The 21790-nt window shown below is 43.7% G+C and overlaps 1 protein-coding gene across 1 annotated transcript in view; it reads left to right on the forward strand.

Annotated features, from left to right (window-relative positions):
- Positions 1–21790, forward strand: part of OBI1 (ORC ubiquitin ligase 1) — a 45541-nt gene that overhangs the window by 17380 nt on the left and 6371 nt on the right. Inside the window, exons 4-5 of the mRNA XM_082248370.1 lie at positions 5412–5654; positions 17372–17460. Coding sequence (XP_082104496.1) covers positions 5412–5654; positions 17372–17460 — 332 coding nt within the window. The remainder of the gene's footprint in view (positions 1–5411; positions 5655–17371; positions 17461–21790) is intronic.

Here is a 21790-nt window from a genome sequence, read left to right on the forward strand (position 1 = left end):
TCCAGGTTTTTTCCCTCTATTCCCTGTATCCTTGCCTGAGTATACCTTCTCCCTGTGTGGGTCCCTGGTGTGAGTGTACTTGTGTGGCGGTGGGCTACGTTCGCAGCGCCTTATTTAAAGGGGCGGTCACCCATTTACTTGTACTCAATTTGGGGCATGGATTCTCAGGAAAGCAAATTTCCTGCCACATTGGTGGGAAGCCAGGGGACTGCTGCTTCCCCCCCAGGGGGGGATTTGGCTGCGATTGTGGCTAGCCTTGCGACTCAGGTGCAAATGCTGGTGGCTGCTCAATCCTCAAAAAGGCCCAGAGTTTCAATTTCCTCTGATTCAGAGGGTGATGGTGATGGGGCTGCTGTGGCTGGGGTCTCCTTGTCGGGGTCCCGTTCCTCCCTGGACCTTATAGGGTCAGAAATGGAGGCTGAGGTTGAAGGGGTTGATAATTCTCCCCCTGGCTCGTCTGAAGAGCTTGCACTCATGGATGATCTGGTTGCTTCTATCAAGCAAACACTGCGTTTACAGGATGAACAATGTCCTCCTGCTGCCTTGGCGACTTATGGGACGCAGAAAAGGCGCAAAGCATCGCAGGTGTTTCCTTGCACTGATGATTTTCAATGCGCTGTAAAAGAACAATGGCGTAATATACGCAAGCCTTTTGCTGTACCGAGTAGGTTTAAGCTGCGCTATCCTTTTACGCCCGCTACTGATGAGCGTTGGTGTATCCCACCTCCGGTGGATCATGCGATAGCGGTTTTGAATAAGTCCACTGCGATTCCTGCTGAGGACACTCCGGTGTTCTGGGATGCCACGGACAAGCGGATGGAGTCCCTTGCCCGTCATACCTACTCTATTATGGGTTCCATGTTGAAAGCCTTATTTGCTTCACTTATGGCGGCCCAGGCTGTCGCTAGCTGGACGCAGGTGCTTAGACGCGTCCTGGTGGCTGATTCTGCCCCCCAGGCGACTTTGGATATGGTGGATCAAATCCACCAGGGTGTCATGTATTTGTGTGATGCGGACCTGGATATGGTTCCGTTGGCTGCACGTGTACATAGTGTGGCGGTGTTGTCCCGCCGTCTGGTTTGGTTGAAGTGTTGGTCGGTGGACCAATCTTCACGTAAGACCTTGGCTAACTTGCCTTATGATGGTTCTCGCCTTTTTGGTGAATCCCTAGATACCTTAATTAAGGGGGTCACGGGTGGTAAGAGCACGCTCCTGCCCCAATCCCACAAGGCTAAGACGGCTCCTGGTAAGAGGAATGCTTCCTTTCGACCCCCTCAGGGGTCCTTTCGTGCCTTTCGGTCACACTATAGGGGCAAGCCGTCCAAGGGTCAAGGCTCCCACAAGAAGCCGTGGGCTGGTAAGCAAAAGTCCGGCCAGTCCGTTTCCGCGGCCCACAACAGTGCGGCCTGAAGGGGCGCCCTCACCCGGCTCAGGGGTGGGGGGACGCTTGCTCGGTTTCCTTCGGCCATGGCTGTCCCGTGTTCGGGACAGGTGGGTTCAGGAAATCGTTCGATCTGGTTACAAGATCGAGTTTCTCTCTCAGCCGGAGAGCAGATTTTTTCCCTCAAATCTTCTACTGTCCCCGGAGGGTTTGCGGGATCTGCATCTAGCGGTGCAGGACCTGAGGGCTCAGGGAGTGGTGGTCCCGGTGCCTCATCGGGACAGATTTCGGGGGTTCTATTCCAATCTATTCACCGTACCCAGGAAGGAGGGCAAGGTGCGTCCGATTCTGGACTTGAAGGCGCTGAACCGCTTCGTGCGGGTGCGCAAATTCCGCATGGAATCCCTGCGGTCGGTGGTGGCTGCCCTGATTCCGGGGGAGTTCATGGCTTCCATCGACTTGAAGGATGCGTATCTTCACATCCCGATTTTCGAGGGTCACCAGCGGTACCTTCGATTCGCCATAGCGGAGGATCATTACCAATTTGTGGCGTTACCTTTTGGTCTCGCCTCGGCTCCACGGGTGTTCACCAAAGTGTTGGCCCCGGTTCTGGCTTTGTTGAGAGCCCAGGGCATCTCGGTCCTGGGGTATCTGGACGACATTCTGGTTCGGTCTGCGACCAGCCAGGGTCTGGAGAAGGATCTGTCCGTTACGTTGCAGACTCTGCAGGAGTTTGGGTGGACGATCAATTTTCCAAAGTCAACGCTGTACCCATCGGTTCGTCTCCCTTACCTGGGAATGATTCTGGACTCTGTCCAGGCGAAGGTCTTCCTTCCGGACGACAAACTCAGGACTCTTCAGGAGGAAGTCGGGTCCCTCAGGGACGATCCGTCCTCGTCCATTCGGACGTGCATGCGGTGTCTGGGATTGATGGTCTCGGCCTTCGAGGCGATTCCCTTCGCCCAGTTTCACACGCGGGGTCTCCAGGCGGAGATTCTGTCCAGGTGGGACGGGCGACCACAATCTCTGGATCTTCGGATATCGTTGAGCCATCGGACCAGAAGGGATCTTCTGTGGTGGCTTCAGTCCCCGTCGGTGTCGGGGGGCAAATCTTTTCGTCCCTTCTCGTGGACGGTGATCACCACGGACGCCAGCCTGTTGGGCTGGGGTGGTGTTCTGGGCGTTCTGTCTGCCCAGGGTACTTGGTCGGAGGAAGAGTCCTCCCTTCCGATCAACATTCTGGAACTGCGAGCGATACGTCTCTGCCTTCGACGTTGGACGGACAGACTACAGGGCTGTCCGGTTCGAGTGCAGACGGACAATGCCACGGCGGTGGCTTACATCAATCACCAAGGGGGCACCAGGAGTGCCAGGGCGGCTCGAGAAGTGGCCGACATTCGGTCTTGGGCCGAGACGCACGTCCCGGCGATATCGGCAGTTCACATTCCAGGGGTGGAGAATTGGCAGGCGGATTATCTGAGCCGTCAGTCCCTGGACCAGGGGGAATGGTCCCTCCATCCGGATGTTTTCCAGATGTTGTGCGCGAAGTGGGGTCTCCCGGAGGTGGACCTGTTCGCGTCTCGTCTGAACAACAAGGTACCACGGTTCGTGGCAAGGACGCGCGATCCTCGGGCAACTGCGTCGGACGCGTTGGTTGCCCCGTGGCATCAGTACCAACTGATGTATGCGTTTCCACCGATTCAATTGCTGTCCAGGTTCCTTCGCAGGTTGCACTTGGAACCAACCACGGTGATTCTGGTGGCACCGGACTGGCCTCGTCGGTCCTGGTACGCAGACCTCGTAAATCTGGCGATCGACGCCCCGTGGCGTCTGCCTCTTCGAGAAGACCTCCTGTCGCAGGGGCCGATCTTCCATCCTGCTTTACAGTCGCTGGCTTTGACGGCCTGGCTGTTGAAACCGAGGTCCTGAAGTGCAGGGGTCTTTCCCCTGAGGTCATTCACACTTTGATCAATGCGAGGAAGTCTTCCTCGGGGAAGGTCTATTACCGTACTTGGAAGGCGTATTTTGCCTGGTGCGAGTCCAGGGGGTTCTCACCTCGCACTTACTCGGTGTCTAGGGTGTTGTCCTTCCTCCAAACGGGTGTTGACCAGCGTTTGGCGCTGGCTACGATCAAGGGTCAGGTGTCTGCGTTGGCCGTTCTCTTCCAACGTCCTGTGGCATCTAACTCTTTGGTTAGCACTTTTGTGCAGGGGGTACGACATCTGATTCCTCCTAGGAGGGACCCTCTACCCCCTTGGGACTTGAATCTAGTTCTGTCCGTGTTGCAGCGTGATCCTTTTGAAAGGATCAGGGAAATCTCGCTGTCTTTGTTGTCCAAGAAGGTCGCATTTTTGGTGGCTATTACCTCGGCTCGTAGAGTGTTAGAGCTGGCAGCCTTGTCCTGCAAGTCTCTGTATCTGATCGTGCACTTGGACAAGGTGGTCTTGCGACCTAATCCTTCTTTTCTTCCGAAGAGGGTTTCGGACTTTCACCTCAATGAGGACATTGTCTTGCCATCGCTTTGCGCGAAGCCAAAACATCCGAAAGAGGTGCAGCTGCACGCCTTGGATGTTGTCCGGGCGATCAGGGTTTACCTGAAATCGACTGAATCCTTTCGCAAATCGGATTCCTTGTTTGTTCTTCCGGAGGGTCCTCGGATGGGCATGGCGGCGTCGGCTTCTACCATCGCCAAATGGATCAGACAGACCATTGAACAGGCCTATGCTTTGAAGGGGAAAGTTCCCCCTGTGCCTGGGAAGGCGCACTCTACCAGATCTCTGAGTACGTCTTGGGCCTGTCGTCATGGGGCCTCTGTGGCCCAGGTGTGTAAGGCGGCGACTTGGTCGACCGTGCACACTTTCACGAAATTCTACAAAGTAGATGTTCAGGCATCGGCGGATGCTTCCTTTGGCCGCAAGGTTCTTAGTGCGGCAGTTCCCTAGAGTCCTTGTTGCGGGCTCCTTGGCTGTTTGGGATTCTTTGTTTTTCCCTGGGTTCTTGCTCCTGTTGAGCAAGTGTTTTTTTCTCATGCCCGACTGGTTTCCTTCCTTTGGTAAGGTTCCTTTCTCTGATGGGAGACGGCGTTGCCTTAGGCGCGGCTGCTTTTTTCCCACCCCTCATGTTTGCACTGCTTTGGGACATCCCCAGTGATGAATATGGAGGGGCGGCGACTGTCGGAGGACGTAAGAGAAAACTGAATTTTTGTAAAATCTTACCTGTAAAATTCCTTTCTCTGAGTCCTTCGACAGTCGCCGCCCCCCGCCCCTCTTTTGGGGTTGTTGGTTATATACTCCACTGCTATTCCACTGAAACTGAGTTGGATACAGGAAGTGGAGGGTTATGAGCTGAGGGGACCACCCCCTGGGGGTGGGATATGTTAAAAGCCTTTGTACTAACATATTCTGTTGCCTAGTTACTCCTACGGAGCAAAGGTCATAACCCCATTGTGATGAATATGGAGGGGCGGCGACTGTCGGAGGACTCAGAGAAAGGAATTTTACAGGTAGGATTTTACAAAAATTCCGTTATTTTATATTTACTAAAACTATACTATTGCATCTCTTTGTACTGTGAGAGACCAGATATAGTGAATGCAGGGTCCTGGGTTTAGTAACACTTTAAAAGTAAACCCTATCATGGAGTTTCCTTCTTTCAGAAAATGTTCATTGCCTGAGTATTATACTGACCATTTGGCTTCGAAATTTGAGTCCCTGAACCAGAACAAGTATTTTTATCTGAAGCCTAAACTTCATATCTTCATACTTGTCTCAGTTATGATGCAAAGTATTAAAGCCTGATGTTCCATATGACCATAAAATGGCACACATGCAGTATGGAAAGTCGGCAATGGCAAGCTTAATGTCTCTCTCATGCAAGGTTCTCTTTAATCCAAGCCTATAGTGCAGGACTTTTTGTTAGGAACACAGGCCATGTGGCAGAATTTGCATTCTTTTGATCTCTTCCTTAGGCTGTTGTATAAAAGGGAAGTGGTCCAGACTTTCAGTAGGCTAACATATATTTTTCTTTTTAGGATGAAATTGAATGCTTAATAAAAGAGACAGAAGAACTAAAAAGAACAAACCTTACATTAGAAGAAAGACTTAATAGAGTTGCTGGTCCGGTCACCGAGTCTTTACCTTGCAGTTGTGGAAATGGGCAAGCAGAGGACAAGATCGGTGTTTGTAATAAACTGCTAGAGGACTGGAACAGAAAGCTTGAGGAGGTCAATGCTGCAAATAAAAGGGTTACAGAGGACATTGACAAGATAAAAACGGTACCTTTTGTATTTGAATGATATTCTTTTTTTTTTTTTTTTTTTTTTTTTTTTTTTTTTTTCTTTTTCTTGGAAAATACATAAATGAGTAATGACAACCTATGGTAGCACAGAGTTTTTCTGAGGTTGTCTTATCTGTTATATGACTAATTTTGCTAAGCAGCTCCAAGATTACCCACAAAAGCTCATTAGCTGGCCATACACTGTTACAGTTTTGGTTAATTCAGATGAAGTGTCTAAAATTCTAACAGGAAGTACCCCTGCCGGTTCAACAAGTCAAGTACTCAGTCGGTTTGTGTTGAAGGTGGGCTGAAAACAATTGGCTGAACGGCACCTGCAGTCAGTCAGCTGCTGGCACTGGTCCGGTATTCTGACAGCTGGTGCTAGTGCCTGTCAGTAGTCTGGAATGGCGGATTTGTTCATCAATGCGGTTTGTGTGGGTTGAGAAATCTGTTAGATTTCTTTTGTGTGACCCATAGACTGAGCAAAAGAAATCTATTAGTGTATGGTAAGATTTATTGAGAATAGAATTGGAAAATTTAGGGGATAGAAATATATGTTAGTGGGAAGGAGGGGGTAAGGGCAAGAAAAGAGGTGAGATACCTAAGGGGATCAAGGTGAGAGTTACTAAACTTAGTTTACATCATCATTCTGTTGTGTATGGCGTTCTTCAGTAAGGTTGTGTGTCACATAGATGCCCCCGTTATGTTTTTCTTATGGCGACTCATTGGAATCTTTCAAGTTTGGTTCAAAGCAGCTTCACTGAAAGTGGCAGAGATACTATTTTAGGGGATAAAGTCAATATCAGTAACTGCCGAGTATTTAAAGTGGAGTTCCACCCATTTTTGATAAATTGGATTACATAGATGTATATAATCCCCTTTAAAACGACTTTTACCAATGGAAATTTTTTTTTTTTTGCTAGTAAATGCCTGATTTTCTGCTTTATTTATCCTCTTCTCACTTCCGGGTCTGGTCGGCGATTACGTCATTCGGCGATTCGCAGTGTGTGCTGGGATGGCATGAAATCTCGCATTATTACACAGGAGATGAGCTGCACTGTGTGCTCTGCCCCGCCTCCGCCCCGCCTCCTCTGTGAGCTGTATGTATGTAGTGTATTGAGGTTGTGCTCCGCCCCGCCTCCTCTCAGTGAGCTATAATGATTTCAGTCCTCGCTCACTGAGAGGAGGCGGGGCGGAGCACGGCCTGAATACACTACATACATACAGCTCACTGAGAGGAGGCGGAGCGGAGGCGGGGCGGAGCACGGCCTGAATACACTACATACATACAGCTCACTGAGAGGAGGCGGAGCGGAGAACGGCCTGAATACACTACATACATACAGCTCACTGAGAGGAGGCGGAGCGGAGGCGGGGCGGAGCACGGCCTGAATACACTACATACATACAGCTCACTGAGAGGAGGCGGAGCGGAGAACGGCCTGAATACACTACATACATACAGCTCACTGAGAGAAGGCGGGGCGGAAGCGGGGTAGAGCACAACCTCAATACACTACATACATACAGCTCACTGAGAGGAGGCGGGGCAGAGCACACAGTGCAGCTCATCTCCTGTGTAATAATGCGAGATTTCATGCCATCCCAGCACACACTGCGAATCGCCGAATGACGTAATCGCCGACCAGACCCGGAAGTGAGAAGAGGATAAATAAAGCAGATAATCGGGTATTTACTAGCAAAAAAAAACAAAAAAAAACTCCATTGGTAAAAGTCGTCTTAAAGGGGATTACATAGATCTAAAGTGAAAAAAATGGGTGGAACTCCACTTTAAGGAGCATAAGAGACTTGGAGATTGGTGGAATCAATGTTTTGTAGATTGATTACAAGCTCCCAGTTTTAAGTACGGCTCAGATATGCAATTTATAAAACTTACACATTCACCTAATTTTTTAAAGACCAACTCAAGCGAGTGTGGAAGGGTTGCATCCGAAGCTCTTTTTAGCTGTCTCTGTTTCGGGAAATATCCAAGCTCTTCCTTTCACATAATAGGGGTTTGCATTGCCAGGAATTGATAGAAAATCTCACAAGTGGCTACACAGAGAGTTAAACATTTTTTTTTTTTTTTTTTAATTTTAAAAAGAGTAAGGAAAGATTAGAGACTCGGTGAGGTTTTTGTTGATGCCTGCTTTTCTTGTACTGTTGGCTGTTGTTGTTTTCCCTAATTTTTTTTTAGATAATTGGTAACCATAAATTCCTTGAATGGAATCATAGAGAGCAATAAAACCTGAGCTATTCTAATGCTGAACTAGGTAGATCTAAAATGCACAAACTATTTCTGCTCTGTATCTAATACATCATTACATGTATTGTTAACCACTTCTGGACCGGAAGATTTTCCCCCTTAATGGCCAGGCCATTTTCTGCGATTCAGCACTGCGGTACTTTTAACAGACAATTGCACAGTTGTGCGACGCTGTACCCAAATAAAATTGATCCTTCTTTTTTTTTTTTTTCTTTTTTTTTTTTTCTTTCCTACAAATAAGCTTTCTTTCGGTGGTATTTGATCATCTACCTGTGTTTTTTTTTTTTTTTTTTCGCACGCTATAAAAAAAGCGACTATTGTGGAAAAAAATATATATATTTTTCACATTCTGCTTTATAACATTCCCAAAAACTAAATGTAAAAACACAATTTTTTTTTTTTCATCGTTTTAGGCCAATTTGTATTCTGCTTCATATTTGTGGTATAAAAAAAAAAAAATCCCAATAAACGTATTTTGATTGGTTTGCGCAAAAGATATCGCGTCTACAAACTAGGGGAAAGATTTGTCATTTTTGTTTTTTGCTAGTAATGGCAACGATCAGCGATAATTTAGCGGGACTGGGACATGGCGGCGGACAGATCGGACCCCCAAACTGACATTTTTTACACTTTTGGGGGAACCAGTGACATTACTACAGTAATCAGTGCTAAAAATATGCACTGTTACTGTTCTAATGACACTGGCAGGGAACGGGTTAACCCAGGGGCAAATAAAAGGGTTAAGTGTGAGCCTAGGGGGTGTTTTCTAACTGTGGGGGGATGGACTTGTGAAATCAATACAGAAACCTGTGTTCCTAAATAGGAGGTTCACAGGGGCTCTGCATTGATTCCAGAGAGAACAACGGTCTGTTGTGTTTACAACTGCAAACCACCGTTCTCTCTACGCGGGGAGTGATCGCAGGAGCCCGGCGGCAATCGCGGCCGCTGGCCCCATGGATTGGCTTCCCTGCTGCCGAGTGGGCGCACGCGCCCCCAGGAGCACTCCCACAGACCGCCGTACAGGTACGGTGATTCGTAGGGACCTGCCACCATTTAACTGCTGCAGCTGGTCAGCAAGTGGTTAAAGAGTATGTAAACCCAACATTTACTTATTTCTGATATGTGACCGTTGTACCATGTACTTGTATGAAAACGTATCCGGTTCTCTTTGTATTGCTTCCTTTGTGTGGATGCCCTGGTTATTCCTGCCAGTTCATCTGCTTTCCTAATAAAAATGGACCCCACTAAGCAGTAGAACACACCATTGTCAATTCTCTAGCTATGCTGGGAATTCATTGTGCTCTCCTCCAATAATCAGACTTTCCTGACACCCCCCCCCCTGCACAACCTTTCACTGGGAAGTTCAGTGTGCTGCTCTTTCTCCTCCCCAGCTCTTTGCAGCTGGGCACATGTAATCAATTAGAGAAAAAAAAGTGTATTATAATGTTTTAAATGTCTTGCCTTTTAATTTATATTTTAAGCTGAATGGATTGTTTTACAAGGTGAATGTTTACATATACTTTAAATACAAGTGAGCAAATATAATCTCCTTGATTTCAGCCTCTTGCAATTCACTGTACAGCAGACATAGGAAGTAGCACATAGAGCTAGTCAGTTGTGCTGCAGCACTCATGTACTAACAAAGAGCATGCTGATAGGAGGAAAGAACAGAGTAATATGAGAGATGATCGCATCAGTTGGTTGCTTCTACTTTAATGTTTAATCAAAGGCTGAGGGGAGGAAAAGAGAATGCGGAGACTGCATCTACATCTGAGTGTTTTGTAGCTTGCAGCTTGACGCTTAACCACTTGCCGGCCGCCGCAAGTACATATACTGCGGCGGTCAGCCCCTCACAGGCAAAGTGACGTATGGGTACGTCACTAGCCTGTGAGGCTCTGGGGAGTGAGCGCGTGCCGCCAGAGGCGCGCTCCCGCTCGGTCACGGACCGCCCCGGGCGTGTGCCCGGCGAACCCGATCGTTCGTGACAGAGGGAGAAAGGCAGGCGGCTGATGTAAACAAGCCGCCTGTCATTCTCCCCTGTGTAGGAATAGTGATCATACGGTTCTACTATGTAGGACTGTTGATCACTGTTCCTACAGCTCAAGCCACAGCCAATCACAGTTAGAATCACGCCCCTAGGGACACACACCACCCCTCCCTCTCAAAAAAAAGTTAACCCCTTCACTACGAGTGTGATTTTACAGTAACAGTGCATATGTATAGCACTGATTACTGTAGTAATGTCACTGGTAACCCCAAAAGTGTCAAAAATGTCAGTCAGGGGTCCGATCTGTCCGCCACAATGTCGCAGTCCCGCAAAAAAAAACGCAGATCACCGCCATTACGCGTTAAAAAAAAAAAACAACAAAAATGACAAAAATCTTTCCCTTTGTTAGTAAACGCGATAACTTTTGCGCAAACCAATCAAAATACGTATTTTGCGATTTTTTTTTTTTTTTTTTTTTTTTTTTTCTAAACCTATGTAGCATAAAACAAATTGGCCGAAAATGTTAAAAAAATTTGATTTTTACATTTTTTTTTTGGGGGGGGGGGGAATTTCATATAAAAAAATGTGAAAAATATTGTTATTTTTGCAAAATTGACGCTCTTTTTTTGTTTATAGCGCATGATCAAAAAATCGCACAGGTGATCAAATACCACCAAAAGAAAGCTCTGTTTGTGGGGGAAAAAAAAGGACATCAAATTCGTTTAGGTACAGCGTTGCACGACCGCACAATTGTCAGTTAAAGTCACGCAGTGCCGAATCGCAAAATACCCCCTGGTCAGGAAGGGGGTAAAATCTTCCGGGGCTTAAGTGGTTAAAGACGCTCGGCAAACAAAATCCTGTTTTATTTTAATGGTCCCTGTTCACATCTGAGAGTGAACAGCGGCCATTGAAATGAATGGGATTTTGCTTATTGAGTGTCTTCCAGCTACAAAACACTGAAATAGGAATGCAGCCTTATCCACTTCAGCCCCAGAAGGTTTTGCCCCCTTAATGACCAGGCCATTTTTTGCGATCTGGCACTGCATTGCTTTAACAGACAATTGCGCAGTCGTACGACACTGTACCTAAATAAACTTGATGTCCTTTTTTTTTTTTTTTTTTTTTTCACAATTCGTTTTCTTTTGGTGGTATTTGATCACTGTTTTTTTTGTGCTATAAACAAAAAAAATTGAAAAAAAAACAATTTCTTACTTTCTGCTATAAAACATACCCAATTAAAAAAAAATGTAAACATCAAATTTTTCCCTCAATTTAGGCCAATATGTATTCTGCTACATATTTTTGGTAAATAAAAAAAATCCTAATAAGTGTATATTGATTGGTTTGCGCAAAATTGCAACGATCAGCAATTTTTAGCGGGCCCACGATATTGCGGCGGACAAATCTGACACTAAGTGACACTTTTTTGGGGACCAGTGACACCAATACAGTGATCATTGCTAAACAAATCCACTGTTACTGCATAAATGTCACTGACAGAGAAGGGGTTAACACCAGGTGTGATTAAGGGGTTAAGTTTGCTCCTAGGGAGTGCTTTCTAACTGAAGGGGGAGTGGATGCACTGGACGAAAAGAGAGATCTTTGTTTCAACTTAGATGACACACAAGATCCCTCTCTTCCTCTGTGACAGAACGGCGGTCTGCCTTGTTTACATGTATACAAACGATCGGCGGGTCCCAGCCCCCATTGCATCCGCCAGACAAGTTGATTGGCTCCCGCTGTGTCGCTCATGCGCCCCCAACATCTCCTGCACTAAATCACGTACATATGATTTTGCGCAGGCGGTCTGAAAGTGGTAAATTGCAGTAAAAAAAAGTTTGAATCCCTAGCCTGCCAGACAGAAATGTGCATGTGGCTGAGCTGTCTAAATCTCAGAATCTGTGGCTGAGCTGTCTAAATCTCAGAATCTGTGGCTGGACAGAAATATCTTTTGGTAGGTAAGAAGCCCCCTTCTATGTATTTTATCCGTGTGTTTAGCTGTTTGCCTGGAGTTCAGCATTTTATTTATTTCCCCCCCCCCCCCCAAAAAAAAAGTGAACATCTCTTTGAAGGTGCACACAATTTGGGAACGGTTTGTGGTTCTGCTTACATTACGTCTGAGATCAGTTGGATCTCACAACCTATGTAATATGCCCCCTATAGCAAGTGTTATTTTATCTAGACTTCAGTTTCTTGTACTGTCCTTAAAATGCAGCATCATAGGACATCAAAGTAGTACCTGCCATCATCTATCACAAGGTGGTTTGGGAATCTTCTCATAACCCGGTGACGGATGGAAACATTTATGTGCCCTTGGGTATCTACGGTAATGCTTTGCCTGAGAGGAGTTCAAGGGTATCTACGGTAATGCTTTGCCTGAGAGGAGTTCAAACCTTTTTCTTTTTATAACGGATATATTTTTTCAGGGTGCTCTTGTGTACAATTCTGTGTGCTTTCATAGAATAGCAAGCATTATTTTTTGGCATTCTTTTTCCTTTCACGTGATATTTATGTACTTGCAAACATAAACCTTTACCCAAAGGCAATTAGCACAGGGGATTGCAGCCCACACATGCTAAATAGATCAGATATGTCCGCTTTGAGCTATCCTATAAATTGGTGACACAAGTTTACCTGCACAGATGTGATACAGACCCCACTACTAGAGGTGCACCGAATTAACATTTTGGTGCCGAGAACAAAAATAAAGGATGCGCTGAAATCAAAAATGACAGTTATAAATATATATATTTTTATATAGAAGTGTAGTATTATTCGTCTTTTTAATTAATATCATGAATTTAAATGAGAATATTAATTTGTCGGCCGTTATCGGCACCTTTAGCTCAAGAAAAATGCTTCCCTTCTTCTAATTCTATGTATGTCTTCACACTGGTCCCTTGCGCTTCTATTTTGGTCTTAAAAATCTTGCTTTCTGCATTTTTGGCCAGTTAAAAAAAACGCACCTCCCCATTGAAATGCATTGAAAACACAGAGAACGCATCGAGAACGCACCCGTGTTATGTTTTTTATGTGGTTTTTGAGTCCCATGACCTATGAAAAATGCACCATAAGCACAGTAAAATCAAGTGCGTTTTCAGCGCCATTATCCGCACCTTTTGTTCAATCGGCAAAATGCAGAAAACACCATTTTCAGCCACCAAAATTTCACCGCATCTCTACCCAGTACTGTAGATGTGCACAAAATAGGATTAACTACACAACTGGGATCTAGACTTTTGGTATGTAACCACAAAATTGTAGGTGTGCACCCATTTAACAGCATGATTGTGACAGTCTATAGCAGTGTTTCTCAACCTTTTTTCAGTTGCGGCACCCTTTAAAATTCTGCACAATCTCGAGGCACCCCATTCTAAAAAAAAAACAAAACTAATAGTTTTACATATAGCAGCAACATCCATACACATGGGCCATCCAACGTTAGAAGTGATTTATTCCTCCACTATTGCAAACTGGTACTGACTAGTATTTTAGTGTTTTTTTTCTGCTTTAGTTTCTCTTCTTCTACTTGCTAATGTGACCCCCAGTGCTGATGGAGAGGGGAAGAGGAGGAGTAAACAAGGATTCTATGCAAGCACCTGTCATTCTCCTTATCAACCACTGATGTCATTGGTTGTCAGGATGCCAGTGGCTTAACCCGCATGGTGCCCAGGATTGTAATGCTGCAATGTAACAACCTGTTTCAATTTGTTGCAATTTTTAGTTATTTTGCCGAGGCACCCCTGAAGAACCCAGGAGGCACACCAGGGTGCCGCGGCACCCTGGTTGGAAAAGGCTGGTCTATAGCACTAGACTTGTTTATAGGCCTCTTTGTCTGTCTATCTATGAAAATAATCTAATGAACCCAACCATATCTATCAGCCTGTTGGATAGGATATGAATAGATCTGCCATGGTGCAGTGCATAGTTTTGGTTTTCCAGTGCAGATGGTTTGATCAAAACCTGGGTCCCGGCTATAGCATTCCCACTTTAGTTGGGATCTAACTGCATAACTTTATTGTACTTGTATATTTTTAAATATATTACGGGAGAACTGTGTATCTTTCTTATGGCACTTTTCCACTGCAAGTCCTGGCTCAGCTCTACTCGGCCCTGCTTGGCCCGGTTTGCTTTTCCACTGCTGGTACCGCATGGTACGGTGTTGGAACGGTTCGGTACGGTTTGGTATGGTTTGCTTTTCCACTAAAGTAGTACTAAAGTTAAGTGGGTGGGATAACAACGATTCTCTGACCAATCAGTGGCTAGTAGTGACTGCATGCAAAGGATTGTGGGATATGGTACCCGTATGATACCTCTTGGAACCACAATCGAGGTGGTACTGTTTGAGAGCCGTACCGTTCGGTTCCATGCAGTGGAAAAGCGCCGCCGTACCGAACCGTTCCTACGCCGTGCCATGCGGTACCAGCAGTGAAAAGCACAAAAGCGAGCCGAACCGTTCGGTTCCATGCAGTGGAAAAGCGCTATTAGAGTCCTTTCATATGGGCTTTCCGCATGGTGGACTCCGTTTTGCTTAACTGAGGTCGATCCGCTGAGCAGGCGGATGACAGGTCCATCTCCGCTTACTTTGCAGAGACAGACCTGTCAGAGCCCCGCTCTCTTCTATGGGAGATCGGATGAAAAAGGGTTTCCATCCGTCTGGATTTCACGGACAGGATTGGATTGGATAGCAGCGGGTGTCGGCGGACATGTCACCGCTGACATCTGCTGCTCCATAGGGGTGCATCGATGGAGCATCCTATCAGGTCCGCCTGAAAAACTGACAGGCAGACCTGATCGGAAAGCCTGTGTGAAAGGGGCCTTTAGAACTGCACGATTAATTGCTACAAAATCGCCCGCCCCCAATGCAGTCACGATCAGCATTTCCTTGATTGTTACAGAGCTGTTCTCTGCTCACTCACAGCTGTCAAAAAAAAAAAAAGAGCCTTTGACAAGTGTTTATCAACATTGTTAAGGCTGTGAGATAACTATAAACACAATGTTTTCATTGTATCTTTTTGTTCTTTTAGATCAAAGGAATGAACTTCCTTCTGTAAGTGAGGGCAGTTTAAGCCTTTTTCTGGCCTTTGTTGCTTACAAGTTAAAATCAGTAATGTTTGCTAGAAAATTAATTAGAACCCCCAAACGTTTTATTTATATATATATATATATATATATATATATATATATATATATATATATATATATATATATATATATAAGCAGTCTTTCAAACCCAGTTTTTTTTTGGGGGGGGGGGGGGCGGAGGAATACACATTAATGTTTTAAAAAAAATAAATAGTAAAGTTGGCCCAATTTTTTTTGTATAATGTGACAGATGATGTTACGCCAAGAATTGTAATCTTTATTCTAAGCAAAAAAATTGTGATTCTCATTTTACCCAGAATCGTGCAGCTCTACTGTCTCCTCTTGACTACTTTTTTTTTTTTTTTTTCTGATCACAAGAGGCATGGCATATTCCCATTGACTTCATTTTGCATGCTGGATAAATGGTACTGCAAACCAGACATGTGACATACAGGGATTGGTTTACTTTTCTTGAGCCTCTCCCATCCTATGGAACTCCCTACCCTAGTCTCTCCCACTATCTCACACTCTTCTCTTCAAAGAAGCCTATTCTCCCCCTATCTAACAACTGTACTTTTATTTTCTCCATCAGCTCGTTCCCCACAGCTATTGGCTTTTTTATCACTTGACCCACCCTTTTTAGATTGATAGCCCTAATGAGCAGATTCCTCCTGTATTTATTATTATTGGTACCGTACTTGTATAACGCCGTCAATTTTACGCAGCACTTTACACACTTTACACATATATTGTACAGTCACATCAAATTTGTATTGTAACTGTACTGTCTGTCCTTATGTTGTAAAGTACTGCGCAAACTGTATAATAATAATCGTAATAATAATAAAGGCAAATAGACGTTGCACTTTGAAAGTATAATTGCTCCAGAGCTTGGTAAATGTGCAGAAACTTTGCTGACTTATATCATCCAATCACGTGCAAGCAGAAATGCTGTATTTTATATTTTAAGGCAGAAGGTTTTTTAATCTTCATGCATTTTATGCAGTAAGATAAGAAATCTTCTGTGTGCAGCAGCCCCATCTTGGTCCAGCGATGTTACATGAGCGACTCGGCTGTCGGGGACTCTCCCTCCCGATTCACTGGGACACACGGCAGGCACCATTGACTTCAGCTGCTGTCAATCAAAGTCAGTAAGCCAATGAGAAAAGAGAGTGGGCAGGACCCAGCTACAGCTTCATGTCTGAATGGACACACGGAGCAGTGGCTCGACTCAGGTGCTCCCATAGCAAGCTGCTTGCTGTGGGGACAGGAGGGAGGGGCCAGGAGCGCCAGCGACGGACCCAAGAAGAGGAGGATCTGGGCTGCTCTTGCACAGAGCAGGTAAGTATAACTAACATGTTTTGTGATTTTAAAAAAACACGAGACTTTAGTATCACTTTAACGTGCATGTGATTGGGTATTGTTTGCAAAGTGAAGCTTTAACTTATTTACTAAGATCTGGAGCAACTGCACTTTGCTAAGTGCACCATCTATTTGCCAATATCAATCCCACAATGTTCAATTTTCTGCACTGTGAAGCATCGCAGTTGCGGCAATGCGTACAGACCTTAGTATACCCACCATGTTATTTTGTAGGTAGGTGAGAGGGTGGTAAAAACATTGATCAGTGGTCTGTTTTTACTGACCCTTTATCACTCGTGAACTATACAGAAAACTAGAGTACACATCAAAAGGTCCTGAATGTGTGCGTCCACTGTACAGAAGGACAGCATAAAACTGCATGTGATGTGGACATCCCTGTGTAGTGTATAATAGTAGGCAAATCAGTTTTTGAGCAGAGATCTGCTTTGAGTCATTTAACTTTAACACATGCTGATCTTTCAGAAAAAGTACTTCACCACGTGTGCCACTTCTGCATTTCCCTGCCACTTGTCTATATTCATTAGGCTACACGGAGTTTACCCAGTTTTCAAAAGCACAAAGCCTGTAATCGGCCAGACATCAGTAGGTACATGTTTGAGCGGTGACCTACCTGATTCACATTTAATATGTCTTAGACCTCCATGTTTCAACTTTAATATGTCTCCTTTTATTTAGTCATGTGGAGCAAATGATCATCTATTTTGCTGATACCTGCATATTGTGAGTTTACTTGCCCAAAATCTATCTAGTCATGTGAAAAAACATGGAAAAGCAATTAGTACATTCCCTTAATGACTTTCTGCACTAAATGCAAAGCTTTGTTTTCCTCCCTTGATGGGGAATTTGCTTTGTGTTTAGGGAATATGAATACAAAGTGCCATTTCTGTCCCAATGTTAATTAAAAACAATGTTCTTGCAGTGGCACGATGTATCTGCACGTTATTTTCCTCTGTATGTTGCGGTGGTAATGTCTTCTTTTTTTTTTTTCTTCCAGGAAAATAGAAGGCTGAAAAATGAAAACGTTGAAATTGTAAGAGAAAACTTAAGGCTGAAAAATGAAGTAGAACTCCGTTCACCTCAAAAGTATGCATTTTCTGTGATTGGACAGTTTTTTTTTTTTTTTTTTTTGGACAGTCAATCGTTACTTTTAAAAATGTTAACAAACTTCATCAAAACAATATGTATATGAGCAAGGTGGTGAAACTGAAAATAACACTCTTCCAGGCACAATATAAAACAACGAAAGCTAAAAAGTAAGAATAAGCAAATTTATAGAGACCATCAGCTAAACCCCTTTACACAGGGAAAATAAAAAATCATCCATTTATAGATCTATTTTAAAGTAATACTAAAAACCAGGGTAGATAAAAATCAGTGCTAAAAAAAAAAAAAAAATTTATATATTTTTATATATATATATATATATATATATATATATATATATATATATATATATATATATATATATATATATATATATATATAATATATATATTATAAAAAAAATAATATATTTTTTTTTTTATTAAAAATGCTTTTGGAGTAAAGATATTTTTCTATTTAATATACATTTATTACTTGAGCTTATTCAGCATGAAAAGGAGCTTAGTTATGTAGAATGAGGCTGTATATTCTGCAATAATTAAAATTTTTGTTAAACTCTTTCAATGAATCCAAGCTCTGCAAGCTGAGATAACATGCACTGCGTTGATGCATTCACACAATTTCACACTTAATACCAGCAAGAATGAGTCCTTATATTTAAAGAGCACCTGTCATTTCAGATCCATCATGGCAGCGCATGTTAGCAGGCATCCACTCACCGTGTCGCCTTGTTGTGTCACTACCACATCACCAGCAGTCCCAATAAAGTGAATGGGACTGTCGGTGAGTCAACAACAGTGGGTCAGAGAAAGACGAAGATAATTGCTCTTTAAAAAATATGATTTTAATCGAGTTGATTTTAAATTAAGCCTTTTTACTGGTGATTTAAATCAAATCCACCCTGCTAAAAACACACTGTTTAATTTACATTGCCCCTTCTGTTTCTCTATGTGGACGATGGCACTGTAATTAGTTTAATAAAAAACAAAAACTTCTAGTACCTTTTTGCTAATCCAATATACAGATGTCACATGACCCCGATTATTTTTTTATTTTTTTTTTCCCAGACTGTCTGCAGGGAAATGAAAGCAAAATGAGCTTCTAGTTCTCTGCTGCTGGTCACATGTTCAAAAAAAAAAAAAGACAGCATTTGAAATGCAGAGTAAAAATAAATATTATCCATAAACTGTTTTAAATCATCATACAAATATAAATTTGAAATTTAAAGCTTTATTTTTTGTGGAAATAACATGGTGTGGGCAGATTTCTTCCTGTCACAGGCTTTGTCACACCCCCTCCAGCCTGTGTTTTGGGATAAGAGGGAGGTGAAGCCTCTGTGAATCTACATGTAATATCCCACCCCCATTGTGTTTATCTGGTTAATGGGCATGGAGGGAGGGAGTGGGCTGTCATCTACTACTGTGTGTAAACACACTCACATGTGTACCTATATAGTCACATGGGCTGCTCTGATGTGATCGGGAGGAAATGCTAAGCATAGCAACTCGCTGAAAACTGCATGTGCAGAGTTGCCACCACAGCTGCAAAATCCCTACATGAAATCCCTACATGGGGACATGAACAGAAGGTGGAGATAGAGAACAGCAGGATTAACCACGCAGAAAACAAATTTCATAGTGACTGAGTAAATATGAACAGCATGTTATACACCATTTATTGATTAGTTTTTTTTTTTTATGTGGGTTTAGTGACCCTTTAAGTCGGTTTATAAAACAGGATATACTATATCCTAAAGGAAGAAACACATTTGAATATATTGAGATTAGTATTTACATGGAAAAATAAAGCCGGATAAAAATTGGTATCCAACACAGCTGGAATAGGTACTGTATATGGAATCTGTTTTCCCATGTTTGTAATTCTCTTTAGCTAATATTATGATCCCAGCACTTCTACCTGGCTGCACAGCCAGATTCCCATTGTTCACTGCAGCAAAGCTTGGTCAAAATGTACCATGTTATTTATTAGATGGGCATGCAGCAGAATTTGATTGGCTCCTAGGGCTGGACCTTGCTAGAGCTGGCCATACATAATACAATTTTCTTATTCAGTTTCCTTTAGTTTTAGCTAAGCCTATAACTATGGCCTGCCTGATTGTGTGCAAATTGAAAGTGTTTACGTTTGGCCTCATATTATATGGTTTTGGTAAATCTAATGTAGAATTGGACTAGAAAATTGTATAATGTATGACCAGCCTTACCCTTGTGTGCATTTGGGAAGATAACAGAATGCTTTTATCAGCACAATTTCAGCTATTTACATTAGTTTAACCACCTACGGACTGCCCACCATGTATTTATGTCGGTGCTTTGACGTTAAATACCAGGGTTATGGCAGCAGATAGCGGCAGCTAGCGGTCCACTTTAACATAAGGGTGGTCCCAGTGGGATCACACTTATGGGCGGTGAGAGAGGTGCCCCCCCCCGCGCGTTCCCGGTCATTTTCCCCACTGACTGGAGCCGTCGGAAGCGGGAAAAACGATCCGTTGCGCTGTCCTCTATGGCAGGAAGTCGAGTGAGGGTAAGATGGCCGCTTCCATCATACGTCGCTTCCTAGCAACGGTTTTAAAGAGCCAATTTTTTTTTTCATCATAAAAAAAAAAAATGTAAGCGCACCGTCATAAGCAAGTCATGCCAACATATGTAAACTGTGTTCAAACCACACATGTGAGGTATCGACGCGATCGTTAGAGTAAGAGCAATAATTTGAGCCCTAGACCACCTCCTGTAACTCTAAATTGGTAACCTGTGGAATTTTTTATAATGTTGCCTATGGGGATTTTTGAGTACCAATATTTGTCGCCATTCTACAAGCATGCGCAGTTTTGAAGCATGACAAGTCCGGTATCGGTTTACTCAGCATAACATTATCTTTCACATTCTAAAAAAATTTGGGCTAGCTTTACAGTTTTCTTATTTTTAAATTTAAAAAAGTGTATTTTGTTCCAAAAAAAATTGCGTTTGAAAGACCGCTGTGCAAATAGGGTGTGATAAATATTGCAGCGATCTCCATTTTATTCTCTAGGGTCTCTGCCTAAAAAAAATATATAATGTTTGGGGGTTCTAAGTAATTTTCTAGCAAAAAAAAATTATTTTTAACTTGTAAACAACAAGTGTCAGAAAAAGGCCTGGTCCAGAAGTGGTTAGCGGAAAAAAAAACATTTTATTTATTTTTTTAACAAAGACATGACTGTATTAAAGCAGACAGCAAGACGACAGAAAAAAAGACCCACATCAATAAACTCCTGGAGCGGCACATTAGGCATTAAAACCTCCACTTAAAAATATTAATTGTGAAAGTATCATAAAATAGTTTTCCTAAGTCCCCGTTCACATTAGGTTGCTCCGACTTCGGGGGCGACCTGTGAAGTCTCGTGCACCGTGACTTCGGCGCGACTTGCACGGACTTCATCTAATGAATGTCTATGCAAGTCGCCTCCAGGTCGCCCCAAAGTAGTACAGGACCCTTTTTCTAAGTCGGCGCGACTTGTGTCGCTCCTATTAGAACGGGTCCTGTACTACAGAATGGACCCGATGGTGCGCGACTTGCCAGGCTGACCAAGTCGCCTGGCAAGTCGTAATAGTGTGAACCGGCTCTAAATCAGGTCACATGATTCTGCCAGTTTCTTCCGATCTCAAAATATGCAAACTAGGAGGAGAAATTGATGCCGATGCCTAAGTTGGTAACGTAATGCAGGCACATTCATGCATCTTTGGAGAATTGTTTGTGCAACTACAACCTCTCCTGGCAAAGCGGCCGGGGCTCACCAGACACCTCCCACCAAACATGCCACCTTAATCTTTATTTTTCAGCTACCCAGGGGAGAAACCATCTTGCCTCTCATACAGGCAACTATTTATATTCAAGCCTTTTTTAGGAGTGGCTGTAACTGGGATTCACACTGAGTTTTCCAGCAGCTGAATACAATATTGCAGGCTGATGTTGGTCCTCTATTTGGGCTTTGGTTTTAAAGGGTTTTATTGGAGTATGCAATATATGGTCCTAGTAATATGTCTTTTCTAATTCCTAATAAAAAATATTGTTATCTTGATGGTGCAGAATACTATTTTTTACATGATAATTAGCTCCAATGAATGACGCCAGCAGCTACTAAAGCCAGCAACTCTTTAGCTAGTTCAAGATGTTGCCGAAGGTCAGTTTCTCAGCAATTGAGATTGCTGCAACTGATGTCAATTTATGACATATTCTCTTCAGGGCATGTTCACACCATGTCCATTGCATTGTGTTTTTTCTGCACACCGCACACTGCCTCACAACACCATATACA

The sequence above is a fragment of the Pelophylax lessonae genome, assembly GCF_965119305.1.
Source record: "Pelophylax lessonae genome assembly, chromosome: 2".
Taxonomy (NCBI): Eukaryota; Metazoa; Chordata; class Amphibia; order Anura; family Ranidae; genus Pelophylax; species Pelophylax lessonae.